Source organism: Apteryx rowi, unplaced genomic scaffold, assembly GCF_003343035.1.
Source record: "Apteryx rowi isolate R43461 unplaced genomic scaffold, aptRow1 scaffold_722, whole genome shotgun sequence".
Lineage (NCBI taxonomy): Eukaryota > Metazoa > Chordata > Aves > Apterygiformes > Apterygidae > Apteryx > Apteryx rowi.
The window spans coordinates 265,241-288,508 of record NW_020451008.1 but is presented as its reverse complement, the minus strand read 5'-3'; the positions used below and the strand labels follow the sequence as shown (position 1 = coordinate 288,508).

Genomic DNA, 23,268 nt, shown 5'->3' with positions numbered 1-23,268 from the left:
TTTTACCTGCCACTCTATTCATCTTGCTTCAAATTGAGGGGCCACAACCAGTCTAGGTGTTCTCAAAGACTGTATTTAAAGTGCAACTAGAACTGTTTTGCATTCTAACTGTATTGATATTTATACTTTGACTGAGGGTTGCTTTCAAGTGTTGACTGTGCACACAGTTGAAAAGAAAACTACCCACTTCAAGGGAAATTTGCAACTTAATACAAAGTTCCAAGACCACTGCTACACTATTATAGGACACACAAATAGTTTTATCCATACAACACATTCACAAAGCTTCCAGCCTTAAGTAAGAAAGAAAAACATCATCATGTAAAAGATACTACAGGGATGTTAGAAACAGTTCTTTTCTAAATGAGACCCACATTGTACCCGCTTTCTTTAGCGTGCAATTCCTGCAAGCATAGAAATAACCACATGTGAAATCCTAGAGAGATAACTAAAACATGTTATATTTATTATTCCAGCAACAGTTTGAACTAAGGATGAAATGAAATGCAAAATGAGCTGTGGAGTGACTAGTAAATATTACTGTTTCCCTTTAAATATCTCTTTTACTAAGCAAAAATCAATTACAGTGACTGAAAAAGCCAGAGGTAGTCTCTTGCGACCTGTAAACCATCTATTAAAACTTGGGATGAAGTCGAAAGGGAGAAACAATTGAAGACACGCAAACAAGACAGACACCACCATTGCTCCTCCAGACATAGTCCATTCATCTGGACATCCAGCAGACAATTTTGCTTCTGTCTGGTATGCCAGCCACCCTTGCTCCATCTCCCAGCTACTGATTAATCACTCTTCAGTAGAGCAATTCATCCAAGGCAAACCTCGGAAACAGAAAGACAATGTGGGAATCTTATGCTTCACTTCTGAAGTGCTCTACCAGTGAAACTGAAAGTAGTAAAGCCACGTGGAATCACAAGATAGGACTTCTAACTGCTGAAAGGTATCCAAGATCTTGAAGCAAAGAGAAAAAGCAAACCAGTTATGTTTCTTAATATTAACTACTTCATTGCCATTGAACACACTTTTCACATCATACAAATAGTTCAATGAGAAGTTCTTTGATGGAAGCGAGACATCTTTCAATACCAAACATATAACAAACATCTTGTACAAGCAACATGGTATTTGGTGGCAATGTGTGCTGATATCCCAGCCCAGCCTCAGCTTCGCTTTGCCAACCAGTGAGTTGCCTTCTTATGTTCTACCTTTTCAGCTGGGAATTCATTGCCCTGCTGCTATCACCACTTTCTCTTCTTCCTCCATGCTCTTTGTGACAGATCTTGTTAAAAACTAGCCAAAATATAAGTTTGATTTAGAAGGCTGAATTATCTCACTAACAACATATATGAAGGCAAATCACCAAGCATACTTCAGTAAATTAAATTTACGATAGTAATAAAATAATGAGAACCATTCTTTTGAGCACATCTGAAGTCTGGTACTAGTTATGATATACAGCCCTGGCTAACTCAATTTCAGGTCCACATCAGGAGGCAAACTAGAAAGGATTTGTGAGCAGCTTTTTTTCCCCTTCTGCTTTGTTTATTCCCAATAATGTCACTACTTATTCTCTCAGGTTATTCCACAAACTGGACACAAAACTCTACAAAAGAACAAGTACAAAAATACAGAAGTATTGTGTAATCAACATAAAAATAGTTTTTTTGGAATTAAAGCAAGAAATGACTAAGACTGGCCTAGATTAATAAAATACACTTCTAGATAAGGTCATTAATGACAAAAATGGGTGGTCTCTGAAGCAGAGGGGCAGTTTATATTAACACAAGCTTTTACTTCAGGCCAGTGTGATTTGCATGTATTGTTCCCTAACTTTTAAAAGTGTTATGTTTGTGCACAAACATTCAATTCCACTTGAGAAGAATGGCTTGTATTCATATGTGCAGGAGACTGGGCTATATGGCCTCTTGAGGTCCCATCCAACCTGAATTTTCCTATCATTTTGACACTACAGTATGTAAATGTTGAATCAGATGCAAGTTTGTACAAACTAGCTGGGGTCACTGGAGGCAGAGACTCTGGAATCTGAGACCTGTATACTCATAGAAAATGTGCATCAGTTTTCATGCTAAACTTCTAATGCATGTCATGCAATACTCAGCAGTGATCAATGTCAGGTCTCAAATTTGCAAACTCTGACGTACATGTATCCTGTGACTCACACCATTACCTTGGATGCATTACCAACAGCAGTACAATTAAGCAAATATGCAGAATGAGGGCCTTAATGCTATCACTTATGTATATTTTTGAGCAGTATATTTTAATGAAAATTTAACAGTAAATAACAAAGTTGGGTTTTGGTTATCTTTCCTAATGCATCCTTAGATTTTGCTGATGACATTATGGGTTTTGTGCATCTTTGGGCTTTGTTTATTTGCTTTGCTGGCAATAGGGCAGGATCAGGGAAGTCTCAGGGTTGAGACTGATGGAGCAGTAGCATTCCCAAGGACTGTACAATAGAGCAGTGTTTCCTAAAGTAGGTTATTTGAAGGATGCCCTGAAAGGCACAAGAGGGAGGGGTGACTGTGGAAAATATGGATGATGCATCCCTAGGATGAGCTCTTTGATAATATATGCCCGTGATTTATTTTCCTGGTGGGAGCTATGCTTCCAAAAGTTGGGGAAATCCAGATCTATGGCATTGTTTCCTTGTTTAACAGAATCATTTTAACCAACTAGTTCTGCAAATGTGGACAACTTGGTTACAAACAGCCTCATGCTTAGCTTCTGTCTTAAGCCTGTGCCCATATGACCCATTTTGCGCATTTCAACCAAGAATAAAGTGACCTGATTTTCAAAAGTGCTGAGCACCAGCTGTTCCTATTGTGTTCACAAGCCTCACTATAGGCTCCTATTTTGAAATTCTTGGCCTCATTAGAATTTCAAGGCAGTAGAGTGATTATATGTTCTTCTATTTGCCATATGCCTATTTATTTTAGTTCAAATATAAAAGTCTGACTAAACTCCTTCAAAAATCCTGAATGCTCTGAATTAGAACAAGTATTCTTGCCATTGAAACTACATACTGCAACATAAGTGAACCACATGATCTTAAAAAAAAAAAACTTTTTTTTTTTTAAGCACAGAAGAATGAATAGATTGAAGGACAGTATTTCAGCCTTAGCTTCTTTTTTCTTTTCCTTCTTTTTAATGAATGACTTAGGAAAGGGGAAAAGGTAGTATCCCAGCTCATTTAAACATGAATTTAGATTTCTCGGATAAAGTTACTTTGCTATCTACTGTATAAAATTAGGTAAACAAATTCAAGAATATTCTTCTACAGTTGTCACCTAGTGCTCTTTACACAACAAATACATATTTGCCTGTAAATGTTTTTTTAAACTGTTACTTCAAAATATCACTGTCATATCGGAAACCAATACATCACATTACTTGTGCAAAAAAATAACAGATGAGTACATTATTTCCCCCCCAGCATAAATGCTACAGATCAGTTAAAACAACAAAACAAAACAACTTATCACAAATAACAGAATAGGCTGTGCCAATGATCAATGTACAATATTTATATTAAGCTAGTTTTTAAATTGTTTAAAGTTTAATTTTAATGTTAAATTTAAAATTAGATTAAGTTGGTTTTTAATAAAAAGGTAGCAAAAGAAAGTCAAAATGCACTCAATTTTCTAAGACTTCCTGGTGCATCATTATTGATAAGAATCTCTCATTTACATTAAGCTTAGCCTGAAAGCCCTATATAGTTTCCAGTGAAATGTTCTGACTAGAAGAGAGGGCACTACCACTATATGTTGAAACATGTAAAGGTATCTATACAGAGACAATACATATACCACATGTATCTGCACCACGTAGAAAAAAAAAAGTCTTCCTTCTAGTTATAGTATTTTAACAGTAAGTAACATGAAGTGCAATCACCTGTACCCCCATTTTCAGTAGGTATTGATACCTTGCTTAACATTGATTAGTCAGAGCTTGTAAAAGAAGCTTGGTCTTGCTCTCTGAAATCTTCAGAAACTTCAAGCTCTGCCTACATGACATGATAGTAGAAAATAAAGCTGTGGTAAGGGTAGAGTGACCTTTCCAGAAAGCAGGATCACAAGTCAGAGGCAGAGTGCCCAGAAGATGCGAGGGTGGAGTAAAGGTAGGAAGCTGTATTCCTAGGGAGGAATATTTGCCAGGAGCAAAAATGTCTTACTGTAGCACAGATGGACTTGTATCTGAAAGAACCAGAGGTAATACAGACGTGCTGGTTTTGAGAGCTCAGACTGAAAGTAAATGTCTTTACCTCTTCCTGTGCACTTTGGCTGGAATTTCAAATAGCTTCCTCTGCAGTTGTAGGAAGTTCGAACTGTGAAATRTCAAAAAGTATGAGGAGAATTTTGAAAAGATGGTTAAAAGCTTTATTTTGGAAATAACTCAGAATGGAACAATTCACTGTGAGGACACTGATGGTCCTGAGGTGTTTGAAAAGGTTTTAAAAGAGATCATAGATATCAACAAAGTATTTTAAAAAAAAAAACAAAAAAAACCCACACACACACACAAAACCCCCCAACCAACCAACCCAAAAAAAAAAAAAAAATCCACAGTCTTTCTTGGTGACAGAACCTTCAAAATGTAACTTGTTTATCCAGGATGAAAAAGTTTCATCAGTGACATTTCTAGGAGAAAGGCTATAAACCCTACAAAAACACAGTTCATAGATTCCCTGCATCTGCAGTACTTCTGGCCTCAGGGTTCCTGAGCTACTTCTCCACTCTCACTTGCCTAGCTGCTCCTTTAAGTGCCACAACTCAGTTATTTCCAGGCACAGACTTGTTGCTCTCTCCAAAACTGCTGTTAAGTCATTTCTCTCAAGAACCAGGGGCATGATGAAAATTTCTAAAATATCATATTGGACCTGAGATCTACTTGACCAATGTCTGGAGAGGCAAGGCTAGAGGAGTAATAAAAATCATGTCATGGAAGCTGTTAAAGTACTGCCAGACACAGGATGTCAGATGGCGTTTACAAGCTATGGACCAGCACAAGCACTTAAATGCCACCAAACTGCCAGGTTCCTTGTCTCTTTGGCCATAAAGAAGTATTTGCTTCTTGGCTTCACTGGTTCTAATATGAAATAAAATTTCAGAATTCTGACACTTATCCTTCTGTTTATTCCCAAATGCAATGTGGGGAGTGAAAGGGAAGAAAAAAAGGAATAGGTGAGAGGAATAGAAGGAAAAAGGCCAACCTTCAGTAAGTCAAGATGGGAAGCTCAGGAATTTCAGGAGTGCTGGATTTGAAATAAAAAAGAAACCATTTAGATGCATGTGCGCTTGTAGTTAAGACCATAAAAAAAAAAATCTTCACTTGTTCCTTATAGTTCATGCTTTGAGAACCATCTGAAACTGCTTCCCAGCTTTGGCCTCCAAAGCTGGACTGCGTTGTTTCCAAGGTACCCACACTATGGCACGTGCTCTATGGAGAGCCACAGTCCAATGAAGAGCTGGTCTTGTCTGATAAACTGTCCTAAAAAAACCTATACATCCAATATTAGTTTATTCCCTGTCATTGCTCCACACAAACTATAGCTGCAATCACAATGGAGAAATCATTGTAAACAAGAGACAATGTTGTCCTCTGTAATCATGAAAGTGAGGACAAGCAATGTAAGGCCCCAACAACAACAACTCATATTAATTATATTCCTACAAAAAAGAGCTCCAAGATTGGCTAAGTTGAGACACAAATGCTGGAGAGAAGGTATAAATGCAGATATGAGCATCAGCTCTTTGCAATTAAACTCATTAAGCTTTGGCCTTTTCCTTCTGACCATATCACTTTTGTGCATTCAATCTTCCAAGATAGAAGTACTCAGGTAAAAAAAAAACCCCAAAACTCTCACACAGAAAAACCAGCTCCTTAGCATATTTCATTACAACACGGACTTCAAAAATACTGAGCAATTTAAACCTAAGACACCTGGCTTTAGCTAGAGATAAGTGTTTGAGATAAGAGAAGTATAATTGCTCAATGTAATACCTTAGTACGTTTTATATATATACTTTTGCTAACACTGCACTTCATATATTTCATTTCAGTGTTGTGAAATTCTGCTGAATGTTCCATTTTTATTTGTGATACATTCCTTTGATACAGAACACATCCCCTTGATGCAGAATTAAATAAATTATACTACCCCCAAAGTATCAATTGTGCAGTTACACTTTGCAATGCGGAGTATAGCCTAGAGTTCCATGAGTTAGTCAGCTCATCCCTTCTGAAAAAGCAGGGGAGAAAATCTTAAATAATTTGTTCCTAAAGAGCTCTGAAATTGGGATTAATAAAACAAACTTTTTGCTTGTAATAAAATGGTTTGCATTTAACATAATATAGCAGTTTTTTCCATAATCTAATTATTAAGCAAATAAAACAGTCTGAAATTAGGGCTTCCATGTATTTCTTGGAGACTTGTTTGTAAACTTTTCTTTTTGGTCTGGTTTCATGGTAGAACAAGTGAGGTGACAGTGTTGTCTTTCTCTTAGCTCCTTTAACCCACTTTAATAGCTACTTGTGAATAACTACCGGGGGCGGGGGGAAACCTGCAGTCTCCACTGGGAGAGATTTCCCTTTGAACAATGGCTTTAACGACCACTTCCAAATCTAGAAGTACTCTTGCTTCAGTTACATATCCACCTCTGGTCCAAACCCCCCACAAAACTATTCAGTAAAATCAAGGGGGAAGTCTGTAATACTGAAATGACAGCAAGATACACCTCAGCATCATAGGAGAGAAAGGTAAACCCTGTATGATCTCGCACTGTGGCACATTTTAGCAAGGCATGGCATCTTACCACAAAATGTGCCACTTTACCCTGATTTTATAATTGCCTAAAAAGAATACTTAGCAGTATTCACTTTAAACTGCTGCTCTTTCCCTTCCCTCCCCTACATGCTTTTGATGCAAGTGGCCCAAGCTCCCCTTCTTCCCCTCCACGTGAGCACCAAGGCTCTCGGTCTCCTCTCACTCCCTGTGCAAACAGGGAGATCACTGGCTTACACTCACATGCAGGAGCTGACTGAACCCACTGCTTTTGCAGCAGTAATGTCATTCATTTCAATGACACTACTGCAAAGACATGGTATTACTCTACATGAGCGTGAATATTCTCCTTTAAATAAAGGAGAATGAGGAATAAACCAACACCAGTAATGAAAGAGGACTGAAGAGTGCCGATTTTCATACTGCAAATGATCCTTGATATTCCCTGACACTTTGACTGTGATCAAGTGAAGTCTAAGTTTGTTACCTGTCTCTCTCTAGAGAAAGTATTCTACTTTGGCCGGCAGTGGACTCAAAGACCTTGCTTTTGCTCTACTCTTGTCAGCAATGGACTCAAAGACTTGGTTTTGCTCTTATTCTAGAATAAAATAAGAACAACTCTTAAAATCAACAGAATTGCACTGGTCTATAAGGAGGAACCAGACCCCGTGGTCTCTCAGGTCATTTGCAATGACTCTACAATAAAGGAAGCCAAATTAAACATTTAGCATTTGACCTTGTGCTGTCACTTCTAGGTGAGCTGCTGAATTTGCAATTCACTTTCCCTATCTACAGATTAAAAATACATGCTTTTTTCCAGAGTTCATAACAGAAAAGTTACTTTTAGAGAAAATTTGATATGTTCTTATTGTGCACTAGAATTCAGAATGCCAAAACTTTTATGTAAGAGTAGCTTCCAACTCTAAAATCATCTACTTGGGAGTTACTCAGTTTGTTCTAATTAAGTACACGCTGGAAAGAGTTAGAGATTAGACTGCAGACTGGAGTGGACAGAACCCAATCTCACATGGGAACCTAAATGGTACAATGGTGGTTAGCAACACTTCTACACACAAACAAGCAGTGGCAAATTCTAAGACTGCTGAGAGTGAATTCTTAATATTTAACTACATTCTTTTCCTAAAATTTCACTACTTTTTTTTTTAAATCTTTTTTACTGTGTCACATCCTGTATGCGTTTCATACTGTTTGCTTTATTTTTTCAAACAACGTTTATGTTTCAGAGTCTTGCTAGGAAAATATGTCTACAACATCAGTTATAATTACTAACAGCAAGCACATCTAAATTAAACACCTGCTAACATACACAAGCATAAACAAAATAAACTCCCATTGGTACACAATTTAGCCTTCCCACTTACAATACATGAAAGAGACATGCTCAGATGCTACAGTAACAAGCAGAGTATAAGAACTTAAGAAAGGTGAAGACCAAAGAGCAGCAGTTAAAAGGATGTAAATATAAGCTAAAATGTTATATAACCTCTAAAATACAGTTATGCGTGAATATATATAGATACATATATGTGCACACACAAGCATACAATCTTTACGTGGTTTGTAAAGTGAGATTAAAGAGCACCTTTTGCTTTCTAGCATTTGCCCTTTGCATTTTTACCAGTTACAAATCTTTTACTATGCAGTGAAGTCAGCCTGCAGGTTTCTGATTACATTTCCCCACAAATGTTGTCTTGGTACGCAAGATTGAGAAGCGAACAGCAGGCATGGCCAGGAGTACCTGCTTTCCATGTAAGCTCCTTGGATACCTGAGGGAAGCAGAAAAAACGTTGCAGTTTTGTAGGCAGGAAAGGGTACAAGGGGAAGTAACAGGAGGAGGAAACAGTTGCATCTTCAGGTGGACGCGGCCCACCAGCACAACTAAGCACCACATTTGCTCCTCAGCCTCCGCAGCAAAAGGATGATTCCCATGAATGCTAGATTTACTGAACATGCACACAGTGGCCCTTCGGGGTGTGCAGGACCCCTGTGCCCCACAGCACATCTGGCATTACTGGGCAGCACTGGACCCATAGCATGCATACAGCAGGCTTACTCTGCGATAGTTGCCTCCAACCACATTAACACTATACACCTGAAATCTATTTCAGAAAGCACATTTCTATGATGCTGGTCTATGAACTGATGGGGGACAGGAACATAAGCTTGATGTATCTACTTTATAAAGGGATGCAATCAGACAGGTATTCAGCTCTATGCTCTGTTACCATTTGCAAGAGCAGCCTGTGTGCAAATCACATGAATCAGTTAAGGCCCATATGCAAAACCACTATTACTATCCAACATGTGGATTTCAAAGCCTGCACAGCTCAACGGCCCAGCCTTCATAGATGTTGAACATTCAGCTTCTGTGAAAATCAGCACTTTACTGAGACACCTACCACATCACAACCTCAGAAAACCACACTGGAAAGCGATAGCCTTTGGCTATTAGCTGAACAGTTACTTCTCTCCCAAGATTAGTCTTGTGAGACAGCCAACACCTTCAAAATAAGGAAGGTAGGTACCTTAAAGTTATGAAGCATTAGGGTCCAGTTCTGTGGTATTTTCCTTGGACAACTCTGTCTTGAAACAGTAGTTTTGCCTGATTAATAAGTGGAAGACTTGGAAACTAGTAATGTCTTGGCACCAGGTTCTGCAAGCAACATGAATCAAGAGTTGACATTCTTGGAACGTCAGGAGTTGGTAACACAGGAAACTTCTGCTTAAATGCAAGTCTCTCATCCAGGCATGTGTCATCTCCAGGATGAGACAACTCGTGATGCCCAGGACTCAGAGGGGAAGGAAAGGGAGGAACTAAGGGAACAAAACTAACTAAAAGAATGAATAAGTGGAAAGGAATCACACAAAATAAATGCTCCTTTCAGGACCTCCCAACTTATCTTATGTAAATAGAGAATGCATGATGATTTAAATACCATTAATATTCCAGTTACAGGAGTCTGGAATTTGTATGTATAATATCTAGGGAGAGGGGACTGATTTTACCTCCTGACCCAGCAGCCAATCTAAGGCTCTTCAGTCACCAAAAAAATACAGAGAGCTTCAAAACCTTCTTCATATTTGCACATGTTCCCTACTTGTSAGAAATACTGTAAAACAGGACTGGATGAGACCTAATGCAAGTATAGCACTGATAATGTACGCAACTCAAGGCTACCTCAGGGCAGCTTCCTACTGTACAAGGTGAGCATTTGTTATGCTCATAATACCCCCACATGTATCACAGAACATATTTGGAAGAGAAAACTATTGAGGATTACTAAACAGACAAACTGTCTTGTCTGAAAACAGTTGGAGGCTGGAAAGCACTCAGGGAAGTATCACAGGCACTTGCCGCCTTCTTCCTCTTCCCCAGGCACTGGTTTATGGTCACAGCTGGACACAGGATAGTGGGCAAGATGGACCTTGGTCTTAACTGGCACAACCACTCTTAGGTCCTTATTTATGATAAGAAAGGAATATTTCCTTGGTATGTCATCGCACAATTCCCACCTTTGGATTGTGCATTTCCCTAAAGCAACATCTTGTTTTTCCACACTGTTGTTCCTGTCTAATCCCTCTAGCTAGCCAGCCTCCTCGTCCTATCAACACTCCTTCCAAATCTTGCACCTTGCTCCAAAAACTGCCATTACATGACAATGCATACTACCGAGGTTTCAGGGTTTTTTTTTTCTCCTTTCACTGGTCCCCATGACAACATAGCCCTCCTAATGTTATCCATAGCAATCACATACACACATTCATTTAGGGACACAATACTCAGGTCAAATGCTGTGGTCTGTAAGAGCTGGGTTTGAAGTGAACTTGTTACCAGTGATAAATGACAGCTCCCAGGGGCAGGTGCATTGCCAGACACTTGTATTAGTCTCACACTTAGTATTTACAGACCTTGGACTGACACCAACCCACAAGTAAAATCCAACAGACAACATCATTTTTTGTGTGCTTTAGCATTGCTTGTAATTGCTTGGAATATTTAGCATTGCCATCCTATCCAACTGTCCCATTAACCTGTGAATGAACTACAATGATGCAACAAGATAAGACTTTTTTCCTCAACTTTTAAACTTCCATTTTTATTATTTAACTCTAAATGTATGCTACAGCAAAACATTTTACTTTAGTATATTTCTTGAAGATGTATCAAAATAAAAACTGTTAAAATAAAAAAGGTTAATTATTAAAAGCTGAGAGTACTGTATTGTCACATTCATATTACTCTATTTGGAACAATAGACAATGGGCTGAAAACTAAAGGAGATTATTAACTGCTAGGCAGAAAAATTGTATCAAGTAATAGCCTTTGAAAAGTGCTTAGAGATGCTCAGTCGAAGGAGCTATGGTCCTGATTTAGATCCAGTGAGCTAAATGACTTAAACTAAAATCTAAAGGCGAGCTGGGGAAGCATTTCTGATAGCCAGAACGCAAGAACACAAATACTGGCCCTGCTGGCATAGATTTGTGTAATTCTGACCATGTTTCTTCTTTTTGTTCATTTCCATCACACTTGCCCTGACTTGTGATAACCCTGCCCCAGTTTCTCTAGCTGTCCAATCCATGACCCTTCTTCAAAGGCAGACTTCAATTAAGTGGGAACATTACTCAGTGGTTAGAGCTATTCCCTCCTTAGCCTTTACCGTTCCCTGAAGCAGGAAAAGAATGCGCACAAGACAGATGGGTACATGGTCAAGGGAAGAGCCACAGCACTGATGTGTTAAGGTTTCCTACTTGAAAAGTCAGAGAAAAACTTGTGCACTTTGGCTATTATAGGACAGAACTGGACCCCGAGAGACTTAATGTGCATTCTGATGTATAACGATTGACACACAGGTGCAGAGACAAGTTTTGCAACATACAATATTTAGTAAGTAAACTTATATAAACTATGCTTTACAGTGCTGGATAGGGCAATATGACAGATAATGTATATGATGAAAAGTTATTGTACATGGTTATAAAATAAACATTATCCTATACAGCTATTTCACTCTTGTGAAAAGAGTTATTTAAGAATGCTTTTTCTAAAGTGAGGTTTCCAAAAGATACCTTAATTTTACACTTGTGGTTACCAGAGCATATTTCTGCAATTAAAGTAATTCAATAGACTGAACCTAAGACTGACTCAAAGAAAAACACTCCATGATTTTTGTAAAAAAAAAAACAAAACAAACAAACAAAACCCACGCATCTAGAAAACATTTAATTTAGCAATGGTTACATCTCTTTCTAGAGAAGGTCTAAAAAGTTCTTGAGCGATTGAGACAGTATTAGAGTTGGTTAGAAAAATGCAGAAAAATATTTTTTGCTTCTCTTTGTTGTGAAAAATACTCCAACCAGATAAGTTCTTATCCGGAGATCCCATACAAACATGATTTCAAGATTTCACTCCTGAAATTCAATGCCTACAGAAGGACTGCTGTCCCATGCAGAAACCCCAGCAACTTCACTAAGCCATGGTCTGGCAATGCTGCCTCACAACGATCCTACTGCTTATGGATGTGCCCGTATACCACCTCCCTACACCTCATCCCTTTTCTTTTTCTGTGTAGTACTCTATTACTGTAATGTCCGTTAGGATTTTTCATCATTTCCACCATAAACCAATGCAACATGTACAAACGTAAATTTTTATTTAGAGAAAGAGAAACTAACTACATCCACTCACAGTGATAGTGGAGCCTACAGGCAAGACCTAGGAATGTATTACAAACYCATAAATATTCCCCAAAGATGACTTTCATAACTTTGCCAAACCTTAAAACATTCAGACGGATACCTTTTGAGCTTTTGTCACTACCAGGCTGATTTGCTTGTGCAAATTTCAGCCAAAAAACCCTAAAAACTACATTAACAAAATTAATGTTGTGCTGTTCTTTGTTTGGTTAGCCTATTTTGCCCRTGTACAACTATTTTAATGATCTTTACAGAAAGATAAGACTTGAAATTAGGCAGAAGCATTTGGTCACGCTAAGGCTTAACTTTTTGTCCTGCTTTTGCTCCTCTGTCACTCCCAAGGTGGGACCACAGTAAAGGGGGGGGGATTTTCCCTCTGTAACTCCCGCCAGCAAGCAGGCAAGCAGCAGCAAAGCCAGGCTGCGTGCCAGGAGCAAGCCATGCTGCTGCCGCCTTTGTTCGCCCATCTGCACTAGCAAACCAGCCTTGAAGGTACCCCAAGAGGCCAAAGGCCCATTCGGGCCTTGAGGAACCTCCCACAGCCAGTGTTATCCGCACTCCAGCTTTCAAGGGAGACGTTCTGCTGGCACACTTGGTTTGCACCTGGGTGTTGCAGCTATTTCAAATCTAACGTTAGAGCCAGTAAACCTTTTCCTCTGAAGTTTTTGTTCCCTTTACCCACCCAGACAGCCATGCAGCATTTACACATAGATCTCAAGAAAACCTTGTAATATTTCCGTTTCATCCTGTTTAAAACAAATATTTAGATAAAGGCTTATGAGCAGTAAAACCAGGTCCCTGTATTATCCAAGAATGTAAACTCCCAGGGGAGCAGAATTTAGAATATGCTATGAAAATGAAGATTGATACTCTGCTCTAAAATGCTATGGAAATTTAACAGGCAAAGTTAAGTACCCCAATGAAATTCAGTACCTCATCTTTATTCGGTTGTAAGATCAACAGTCCAACTTATGGTGTTTAAAACATTATCACGGATGGTCAGAAGTTCATCTTCTGAAACTAGGTCACAGGTCATCAACAGGAAATTCATCGGAAATTATGGAGGAAATTCAAAAAAACACAAACGGGTGTGAAAACTAGTTTATATAACGTAGGTTCTCCCAACACCGCTTCCTGTGTTTTGATAAACTCAGCTGTTTCTTACATAACTTTGCCTTTGCCTTTTCTAGGCCACGTTAAATAAGTATTTCTGAATTGTCTATTATACTCTTCATGCCTCAAAACGTAGAGGTCAAATTCTCTACAAAGGACTATTCAATGTTTTTCTTTAAATGATGCAGCTGGGAGAGAAAATGGTGGCAGAAGGTGTTTGGAGATCACTAAAATCTTTCCCAGAGCAGTGCTTGTAGCAGGTTTGTACTTGGCTATGAGCACTCCAAGAATGGGTGTGCAACATGCTTCAAAAACACTCGTATCACATTTAGGACAGGACTCTAACTCAAGAAGAGACTCTTATACTGCTTCAGTTGCAGCGTCCCAGGCAAACTGCAGCTGTAGCCTCCATCAAGTTTGGGAGGAGGAAGATCAGTGTCAGGGAATGTTTCCCTCTATTAGACATACTTTCTCCCTTTCAAAATAAAACACGTGGCCATACAAGCATAAGCAAGAGAAACGATTACGGCCAGTGAAGGATATCAACTTTAGCTAGGACAACATCAATTTTAGATAGGACAATGAATTTTAGATAGGACAACTTTCATACAGAAGTTTAACACCATTTACTGCTTAACCATTTCAAAGTTGCTTCTACTGAAAGCTAAAACGTGCAGTGTGCTGCCTAGCCTCCTGTACCTCTAATTGATCACAAAGGTACAAAACTTAGCAGAAGTAATTTTATAAGATGGGTACAAAATGAAAGACTCAGAAGACGCCTCTGTTGCCTAAACCTTATTCCGACTCAGAAAACTTCTCTTTCTTGCTACTTTCTTTAAAGAAGAGACATAGCATAAGCAGGAATAATTTTTCATTTATTCTCATGCATAGGACCTGCATTTTCTGTGCAATACAACCACACATAGGCCATCATTACCCTTAAGAACCACAGGTCCACATAGAAGTCTACAAATAAAAAAATAATTCATCAAATAAATTGTTCATTTGCTACCTCCATATCTTCTTCTTTTGTCTTCTACTCTCGTATCCTATCAGATCCAATAAAACCATCAAGATCTATTTGTTCAACACTGAAACTTGAAACTTCTAATAAATTGTGTATTTGTAGCTATTTCCTACAGAAAATGTTTCCCACTGAAGCAACAGGAGCCACTCCTATACTTTTAAAATTATAGGAATCACATCTTCTACAATTTGATGAAAAATAAGAGGTATTTTTGGTTTGTGAAGAGTTGGCTGACATGGTAAAAGTGATAACGGTACTTAATAGCAATCATTCCACATCATTTACTGCCGGTATTATGAACAAGGATTCTTATCCAGCCTGCATGAAGGGGGAGATGGAAAATTCCTATGAATGTCATGGTGTCCAAATGTTGATCTGAATGCAGAATTTTATTTGTGGAATGAGGACTTTTCTCTTCACACTGAACGCACCAATGTTGGATGTTTACTTAGGATTATCAATTCAAGGCCTGGGTTGTGACAGAACCTCTTCTGTGGTAGACAGCATGTTAGTAGAAAATAAGGAAGACAGTTCTCCTACTGAAGAGATTACTATCTAAGTGTACTAAATTATGGGCACAGCTAAACTGTCCAGGGAAACAAAGCTGCCAGTGACATAACTGGAAACACTTCGTTTATCTCCTGCTTTTCAAACCCAGTGGTTTTAATCTCTCTTTGGTGGAAGGAACAAGGTGAACTTGCAATCCTTTCTATACTGATGTAAGCCTATTGAAAATGTTTTCTTCTTTCAATTACCTTTGGCAGACTACTTAGAAGCTCTGCAGAGCATAAGTTAGACTGCTGTACCCATTCCAAAATGCAGCTTGCCTAAATATGCTACTTGTAAAGTCAGGTTGTCTTTTTTTCTTCTCACCAGTCTGTCTGTACAAGAGCAAGATAACTCCAGCCTTTACATGTCTATCCAAGAGTGCAATACAAAACAGCACCAGTAGAGTAGCCATCTGAATAAATGTGTTGAAAGAAGTGGGCTATTGACTGCAATGAACTTTAACACCCCACTCATAATTAGTTACAGGCAGTCACTTGGGAGCAGCAAATGCTGGTTTGGGGGAGTTGTGTAGTTTCAATATTCAAGCATTTCCCCTAGGAGTATTCTAGCTGTCTTTGGCCTTAGTACCAAGAACTACTGCAAGGACAAATACAGAAACAGGCGGTTTTCTGAGACTTCTAGAGAAACTTTAAATCCCTGTTTCTGCTTCCTGTCTTCGTATTTCATCTATCTACCTATATATAAAGAAAAGGCTTATTACTGCAAGTGTCCTGGTTAAGCTCAGGCATTCAGGTCTCAGTTTCAGCTGTTACTCTCCTTTTTCTGGTGAAAATTAAACCCAATGGTTAAACAAATTTGCATGAAGTATTCCTTAGACACTTCTCACAAAGGGTATTCCTTATTTCCAGACTCAGATTCACATCTCTTCCACCAAAGACATTTACTATCCAGTTCTGATAGTTTTACATTATTTTAAATGATCAAACTACTATTATCACACTTTTCAAGAAGATAACCCCCTGACAATTAGCATTGTATTATTTAGCAATTCCTACACAAGGTCTAAATTAGCTGACAATTTTTGGTCATGGCTTTAATACTGTTTGGCCTCTACCAACCAAGCAAAAACATTTCAGGAGGAGCCAGGAATAAACTGTATTTGAAAAAAAATTTACAGTACTGCTTTCTTTCATCATGGGCTACATATTGTAGCCCAGAGTTTAGGTGATAGGATGTTGGCTTGATTTTAATACTGTTCACAGGGATATTCTGCAGACTGCTACAGATTGCAGAACTGAGTCACTCCACAGAACCTCCCCAGAACACTAACAGGAAACCCACAATTCTGGAGGACTTCTACAATGCGCAAAGCAAAATATCTTTTTATTCTTCATACCAGATTCTACTTATAACTGTGTAAAGAACTTTACAAAGGTGTTAGTTTAGCATCTCTGATTAATGCTCCTGCATACAACTGAGTGCTTGTTGTTACTCAAAACTGAGCAGGTCATTGGACTAAACCAAGGTGAGCTGCAAAATCCTCACATTTCAGCCTCCTCCAGCAAGTAACACATTTTCCAAAGATGTGGCTGCTATTCAATTTCAAAATGGCAAGATATTCAATACCCTTCAGGTTTATCAAAACTTGCCAACAAAGGCAGAGCATAACTTCTGCCTGTGAAAGATTCGGAGCTGTTTGTAATGAATCAATACCGTGTTTGTTCTCAACAGTTGTCTGCTCTTGAAAGAGGAGCTTCCTGTACCTTCAGCAGGTTATCATGATGTCTAATGCATGCATATATTAAATTAATCACAGGACTTTTGGAAAAAGCACATAGAAATGCAATCAGACTCAGAACCAGATTAAGAACCAGACATAAAACCAGAGACCTCTGAGCAAACACCAACGAAACAAAACCCTTTGGTGGCATGATGCTGGTGCTCTTCAGAGCACCCCAACCTGGCTGAAGGTCCAAGCGAGTGAGCTAAGCAAACAAAGGGTCTTTGGATACAAGCAGGCTCTCAACTGCAGTGACAGAGATCGGTGAGGAAAAATAGCTTGAAACTTAGTCCTCTAAGGACAGGGTGCTTTGAAATGAGCTAAAATACTGAACAGATCTAGGTAACATACACATGCACACAGGCTTCTGTTTCTCTCTCATACTTTTTCTCTCAAATTTTATTTCTACTGCCATGAATAAAAGCTGCTCTGGATCCCCTTGGTCATAGGCTGTAACAGCCAGGAAGAACGACAGGTTTGGTAAGCTGGGAGGATGCACAACTCATACACAGCACACTGTCCAGAGCTTGGTCTAAAAGTGGAAGAGAAAGATATGTAGGAAACATCTTGGTATCTGGTGGGAAAGGACCAGACAGTAGTATAGCAGACAGCTACTGGCACAGCGCTGTAGGACAATGTTAAAGCTAATACCACACAAGCAATCACATTAGCAAAAACAAAGGGAAGGCAGAGAAGATTGTGTTTTGTATTCTTTCAGGGAAGAAACTAGGGGAAAAAGAAGCAGAAGTAAGCTAGAAACAGTGCAAAAATGACCAGTCCATAAATTCAGGCAAAGAGGGGAATCTAACTTTTTAATGACTGAAAAAGAAGAAAAGTTTGTGGTCTGAGGCAGAAGCACAATTAGACCCTCTCCCCAGATCAGGAACCAGTGAAAGCTCCTGTTTCTCTTTCAAGGTAAGTGGATGCCCTGGAGGTGAAAAAGGACTGGAAGGCAGAGAGAGTCTAGAAGCAATTTCCCAAAAGGAAAGGGCCGTTAGGATAAAAGCACACAATAAGGAAAGAATAACTCCTGAAGCAACAGGGTGGAACAACCCAATTTGGGTCCACCAATTCAGCAGAGGCGGAGCTCTGAGGCAAAGCCAGCTCTGCTGACCATGACACCAAACGCTCTTAAGTTTTTACGGCTCCATCTAACAGAGCTGAAAACCATTCAGAATTCAGGGAGGTGAAAAGATCACATTACAGTTACATAGATGAGTTGGACGGTGTTTCTTAATACCGCACTGAGAGAAAAAAAGGTGATGCAATACTGATTATTCTATTAAATATTAATGACAATATGGCTACTTTCAAGCTAGAATATATTCCTTTAGATAAGCAAACTAAGGGACAGGAGAAATGAATGAGCTTCAAGGTTTTGTGTGTATTTGTCATTTCTAAAGTATGTCAAAGTGTGCCTTCTTTTGATCATCTATGGTTATCTCCAAATACATATACTTTTTTAAATTAGCATTGGAGGTTCAAGTTTAAAAAAAAAGGATTCATGACACTCAAATTTGCTCAAATGACTCCTAAGATACTTCTTTCTGTCCAAGGAGGCTGAAGATGAAGTCCTAGACCTTGAGTCAAAGATCCCTCAAATACGGAAAGCAGGTTTTTTTTTTTTCCTCTTACAGTTCAATCTGCACATAGATAAAATCAGTTGGATAGCTGTCCAGCACTGTATACTTCTCTCCTCTCCTCTCTATCTCCCCTGTGACTCAACTTGGTAATCAAACTCCAGTAACAGTAGGGTAACACTGATGCCGAATTTTACTGTTAAACTTTTGAGCACCAAAACATTTGCAATAAAATTTCATTGCAAAAAGCAATAATGTAACTACAAACTTTTCAGAGGGTAACCTTCAAATAAGCATGGTCTGGAATTACAGTTTTTACCACTGCAGAGAGCTCTTCAGACATTCCTTCGTGCTGTGTACGCTAGACTGTTACTCTACACCACCCCCATCTCAAACTGACACATTACCTCGAACACCAAGTACTTCAATTAAAATAGCTCGAGAAAGGCTACAGAAAAAAAAAAATTTTTTTCGGAACACTACTCAGTTCTGATAGCATTTAACAGCTGGATCAACCACAACATGCAGATCACCTCTCCACTACAAGAAAATCCAGGATTCTCTTTATTAAAACAAAACAAAAAGCTTCTCACATCTAAAAAACCTATACATATTATTTCATGTGACTTTTCAGAGTTCTCATTCCCGAGTTTCAGTAGGTTTTACTCAGTAAATTTCAGGCAGTTTTATATGATTTCTTTATCTTCCCTTCAATTAAGTAACAATCTATCAAAAAGTTAGGCGTATTTCCTCTCATTTTCAGTAACATGTATGAAATTTATTGGATTCAAACTTTTCAACATCTCTTTTCATACAAGGTCAAAGCTCTACATTGTTGTAGTTTTCTTTTTCAGCGTTTTTTCTCCTAGTCAGTCCTCCACTGGGAAATTAATATTCAGCATGAACAATGAACTCCTTGCATGGCCTTTGAACCTAGTGGTTGCTAGGAGGCCTAAAGAAACCCTGGATTACAGCAGCTTTAATAGCATGTATCAAGAGATTATTCAACAGTAAAATGTGTGATTTTCTAAGTTTCCTGTGTTTTTTTTCTTACTTCCATCCCCCCTGATCTGTCAAACAATCCCTAAGTTTCACATAAATGCATCTGCAATAATCTTCTATAATTATGGGCAGTTTGTTGGCAAAGTATTGAAAAATGTGACTGCTAGGCATCAATGCTGCTTTTAATCAACAAAATATCAAACTGGTCCCTACTCAGTTTTACCAAAAAGTCTGCTTAAAAAAAAAAATCAGGTGTGCTTTATCACTCTATAATGGAAGTTCAAGTCGCATGCTAAATAAGGTTCTGTTAAAGACAGTATTTTCCCCAAATAAGACACCGCGGCATTGACTGCAGTACCATTACTAAGGATTTTTGTGCTGCTGAAAGAAATGTACGTATATATGATTTTCCATGCCCAATTCAGACACGCTCGAATATTAACGTTTCAAGCTTTTTAGCATCTTAGTAAAGACCACATGACTGTTTGCTTTATCGTATTTCCCTAAACCAAAGTAACTGAGGCAAAAAGACAAGGTTTCTTTCCCACCCTCCACCCCCACCCCAAACAATGTAGCATTTAATTAAAACAGAACCATAACAATACTAATGGTGATGAGGTTAAATGGTTGGATAAACAGAATGCAGCACTCTGAAAAGCCCATGCGTTTCAAGACACTTTCTCCCGTGCAACATTCTGGGTGACAAAGAATGTATTTGTATTCCTGATCCCCACAACTTCTATGCCAGAAGATTTCGTATAGACTTCCTGTGAGGAAGAGAGCTTTCTTCAAATAGTGAGAAGTGTTTAGATACAGTAGCCATTCCTCCCAAAACTAATATTTAGAAAGGCAGTAGACAAGGATCCTTTAAAAATAAATGAATGTGGAAACTATCCATCATGACAGGAAAAACTGCATTTCCAGCTAAAAGACTACAGAGTATTTTTAAAACCTTTCTGATTTTAATTTTTGATGCATTATCTCTTTAACAGCTTTAGCAGATTTCTTGAACTAAATATGACATTTTTTCCTCTTCTTCCATTGATGCAGTTTAAATCAATGTCCCATATCTTCATAAACACAATGTTCTGGGGGGAAGAGGTGATTACTTTAAAACATTTATACCTGATTTCAGATATATGGGCCCCAAAAGACACAGGTATCTACTGTAAAACGCAGAGTGTCTGACTCCAAAAATGGCTCGTGTTTCAGCACCTCGTTGGATTGTACCAATCTTGCCAAGATAAAGCTTTTACAGAGCCAGATTGTTTCCCTGAAGAATTAAAAACAAGCAAAAACCACACCACGCTTGGCACGAAATGCTCATGTGAGCTACCTCTCCTTTAAATACGGGTTTCCACACTGAAAGAAAGGCCTGAAAGTACTGACTTCAACGAAACTGACACAGCATTTCCGACAGGAGGAGTATCAGAACATTCATACAGAACAACAGAAATCTTTGCATTACCATCAGATTTGGCCTTCCAGTCGCTTTCAGAATCTGCAGCACCAACAAAACAAACCCAGCAACCATTCTAGTTTTCTTCAGCTGTTCAAGCATAAATTATACTTGCCATTTCCTCTCAATATGTAGCTTCCCAGGGAAGAGAAAAATCAAAGCAACTATTGACAAAATAGCACAATATTCTCACGCAGGCAGATTTTTCAATAAAATACATATTATTTCCCTTGTGCTTGGAGGTTAATGGAAGAATGGTCATGAGACATTTTTAAAACATGAGAAACCGATCCTGCCTAAAGAGACATGTTTATTAGGCATAGAGATAGTAAAGTGAGCGCATAACTGACAACCACAAGCTCTGGCTGAACCTTTGCAGCAGAGATGGGGGGGACTGGAAATGTTTTCAGTTGTGCACAATAAATACCTTCATTTTCTCCCTCTCCTTTTCTCCTTTAAAGAAATCTGCCTACTCAACCTAAATTAAGCCTTAGAGGGAAAATGTGCCCTTATGATAAACTGGAATTTGACATCATAGTAATGAAATGCTATATGCCCAAGCATCACAGTCACCAGGCAGCAGAACAACAAAGGTTTCTAGGATTTTCTGCCCTGTCCCCCTTGCCGTCAGCATTTGCCCAAGTATTCTTTCCGGTGTTTACGAAATGTCCAAATTCCAAAGCCATTAAGATAAATTTCAGGATGAAGAAGCTGCCATTAACATTACTGAGGCTTTCTGAAAACGCACCAGTACTTGTTTGAGGCCAAGCCTCTCCCTTATGCCTGCCTTTCCCCGTGCTGTTTTTTGTTTTGTTTGTGCTCTCTCTTTCCTATGCAAAAACATGTTGGTGCAGTGTCCAACATTTCTATGCAGCCTCCCTTTAAAGCAATGAACACGTTAGTATACATGCACGTGTGTGTTCCCTCACATACACAGGTCTGTTCTCCTTCTACACCTCAAAAAATAAATGCAAATATGTTTACTGTCGCTTTCACCACAAATATGCTTTGCCATTGCAGAAACACGCAACTGAAATCCAAAGAGCCTGCAACAAGGCGAGAGCATTTGCAATCACAGGTGACCCTTTTCCCTTCCAAAATGGAAATACATGAAAGCCCAGTGAGTTAGCTAGAGTGAACTGGATTAAAAGGAAAACGTGTGGGGCAGTACTAAATATCCAGCACATGCTTTTCTGTACAAAAGGAGCAAAGAGCTCCGTGCTCTGTGCTCCTGGTCATTTGTATCTGCCCTTCCACAACAGGGCGATGCAACCGTTTCTTTCATGCGTTTATTTTACTCGACTCGATTTTAAACACCATATTGCAAGGGCCCTGCTGTGAATCTTGCTGAGGTACAAAATGGTGGATGTGGTTTTTTTTTTTTTTTTTTGCATTATTCATAACAACTTACGCTCTCAGTCGCAGGCTCCCCTCCGTACCTACCACCACAGCCTTTCCCGAGCTGCACACACATCCCGCACCGGCCTCCTCGCAATAAAGTGCTCACACACACGCGCGCGCACACACACACACACACAAATTATGTTACAAACCTGATGTCATGTAGCCCCGTGATGCCTGGGAAATAAAAGCTGGTGGGAAGTGTTTGTGCAGCCGGTAGTCCTTCTCGCTGCGGGACCTCATGCGGTCCGAGGCCCGGTCGGAGAAGTCGGAGCTAGGCCAGGCCCGCCGCAAGGTTGTGCTCCGTGTCTTCTTCATCCTGAGGACACCTGAGCCTAGTCGTCCCGCAGCGACACGGGCCAGGCCCTGCAGCTCGCCGGAGGCGCGCGGCCTGGCATCAGCCTAGCGCAGGTACCGTGGGGCCACAACCCGCCCGCATCTTGCCGCTACCTCTTCTAGGGCGCGAGCTGCAGGTCCCTTCCTTTCCTTTTTCCTTTCTTTTTTTTTTTCCCCCTCGAATGATCCAATTTTACACACGTCCCACAATGCATTACACTTCATTTGCAATCAGTCCAGCTTATAGCTTCCAGATTCATGCGGAGGAAAGGCACATTATGTGGCTTCTCAAGCAAAAAAAGCGGGGCGTGCGGGGGGTGGGGGGGGATTTGCAGCGTGAAAGCTTCGGGATCCCGAACAATAGCCCGATTCAGCCGGGCAGCGCTTCGCCAGCCGCGAGCCGCCGCACAAAAGACCCAAGCAAATTAGGAAAAAAAAACCCGCGGCCCCCGGTGGCGACCCCAGCGCGCTGCGAGAGGCGGCGGCGGCAGCGCCGGCCCCACGGCTGCGGCGGCAGCAGCA

At 39.6% G+C, this 23,268-nt stretch overlaps 1 protein-coding gene across 2 annotated transcripts in view; it reads right to left on the bottom strand.

Moving 5' to 3' along the window:
- Positions 1–23,033, bottom strand: part of STOX2 (storkhead box 2) — a 74,545-nt gene extending 51,512 nt beyond the window's left edge. The window contains exon 1 of one of the 2 annotated variants that reach the window (XM_026087602.1): positions 22,563–23,033. In XM_026087602.1, the coding sequence (XP_025943387.1) occupies positions 22,563–22,728 (166 nt within the window). In that variant the 5' untranslated portion in view covers positions 22,729–23,033. The remainder of the gene's footprint in view (positions 1–22,562) is intronic. The other variant, XM_026087603.1, reaches the window with a different exon arrangement.
- Between the last annotated feature and the right edge of the window lie 235 nt (positions 23,034–23,268).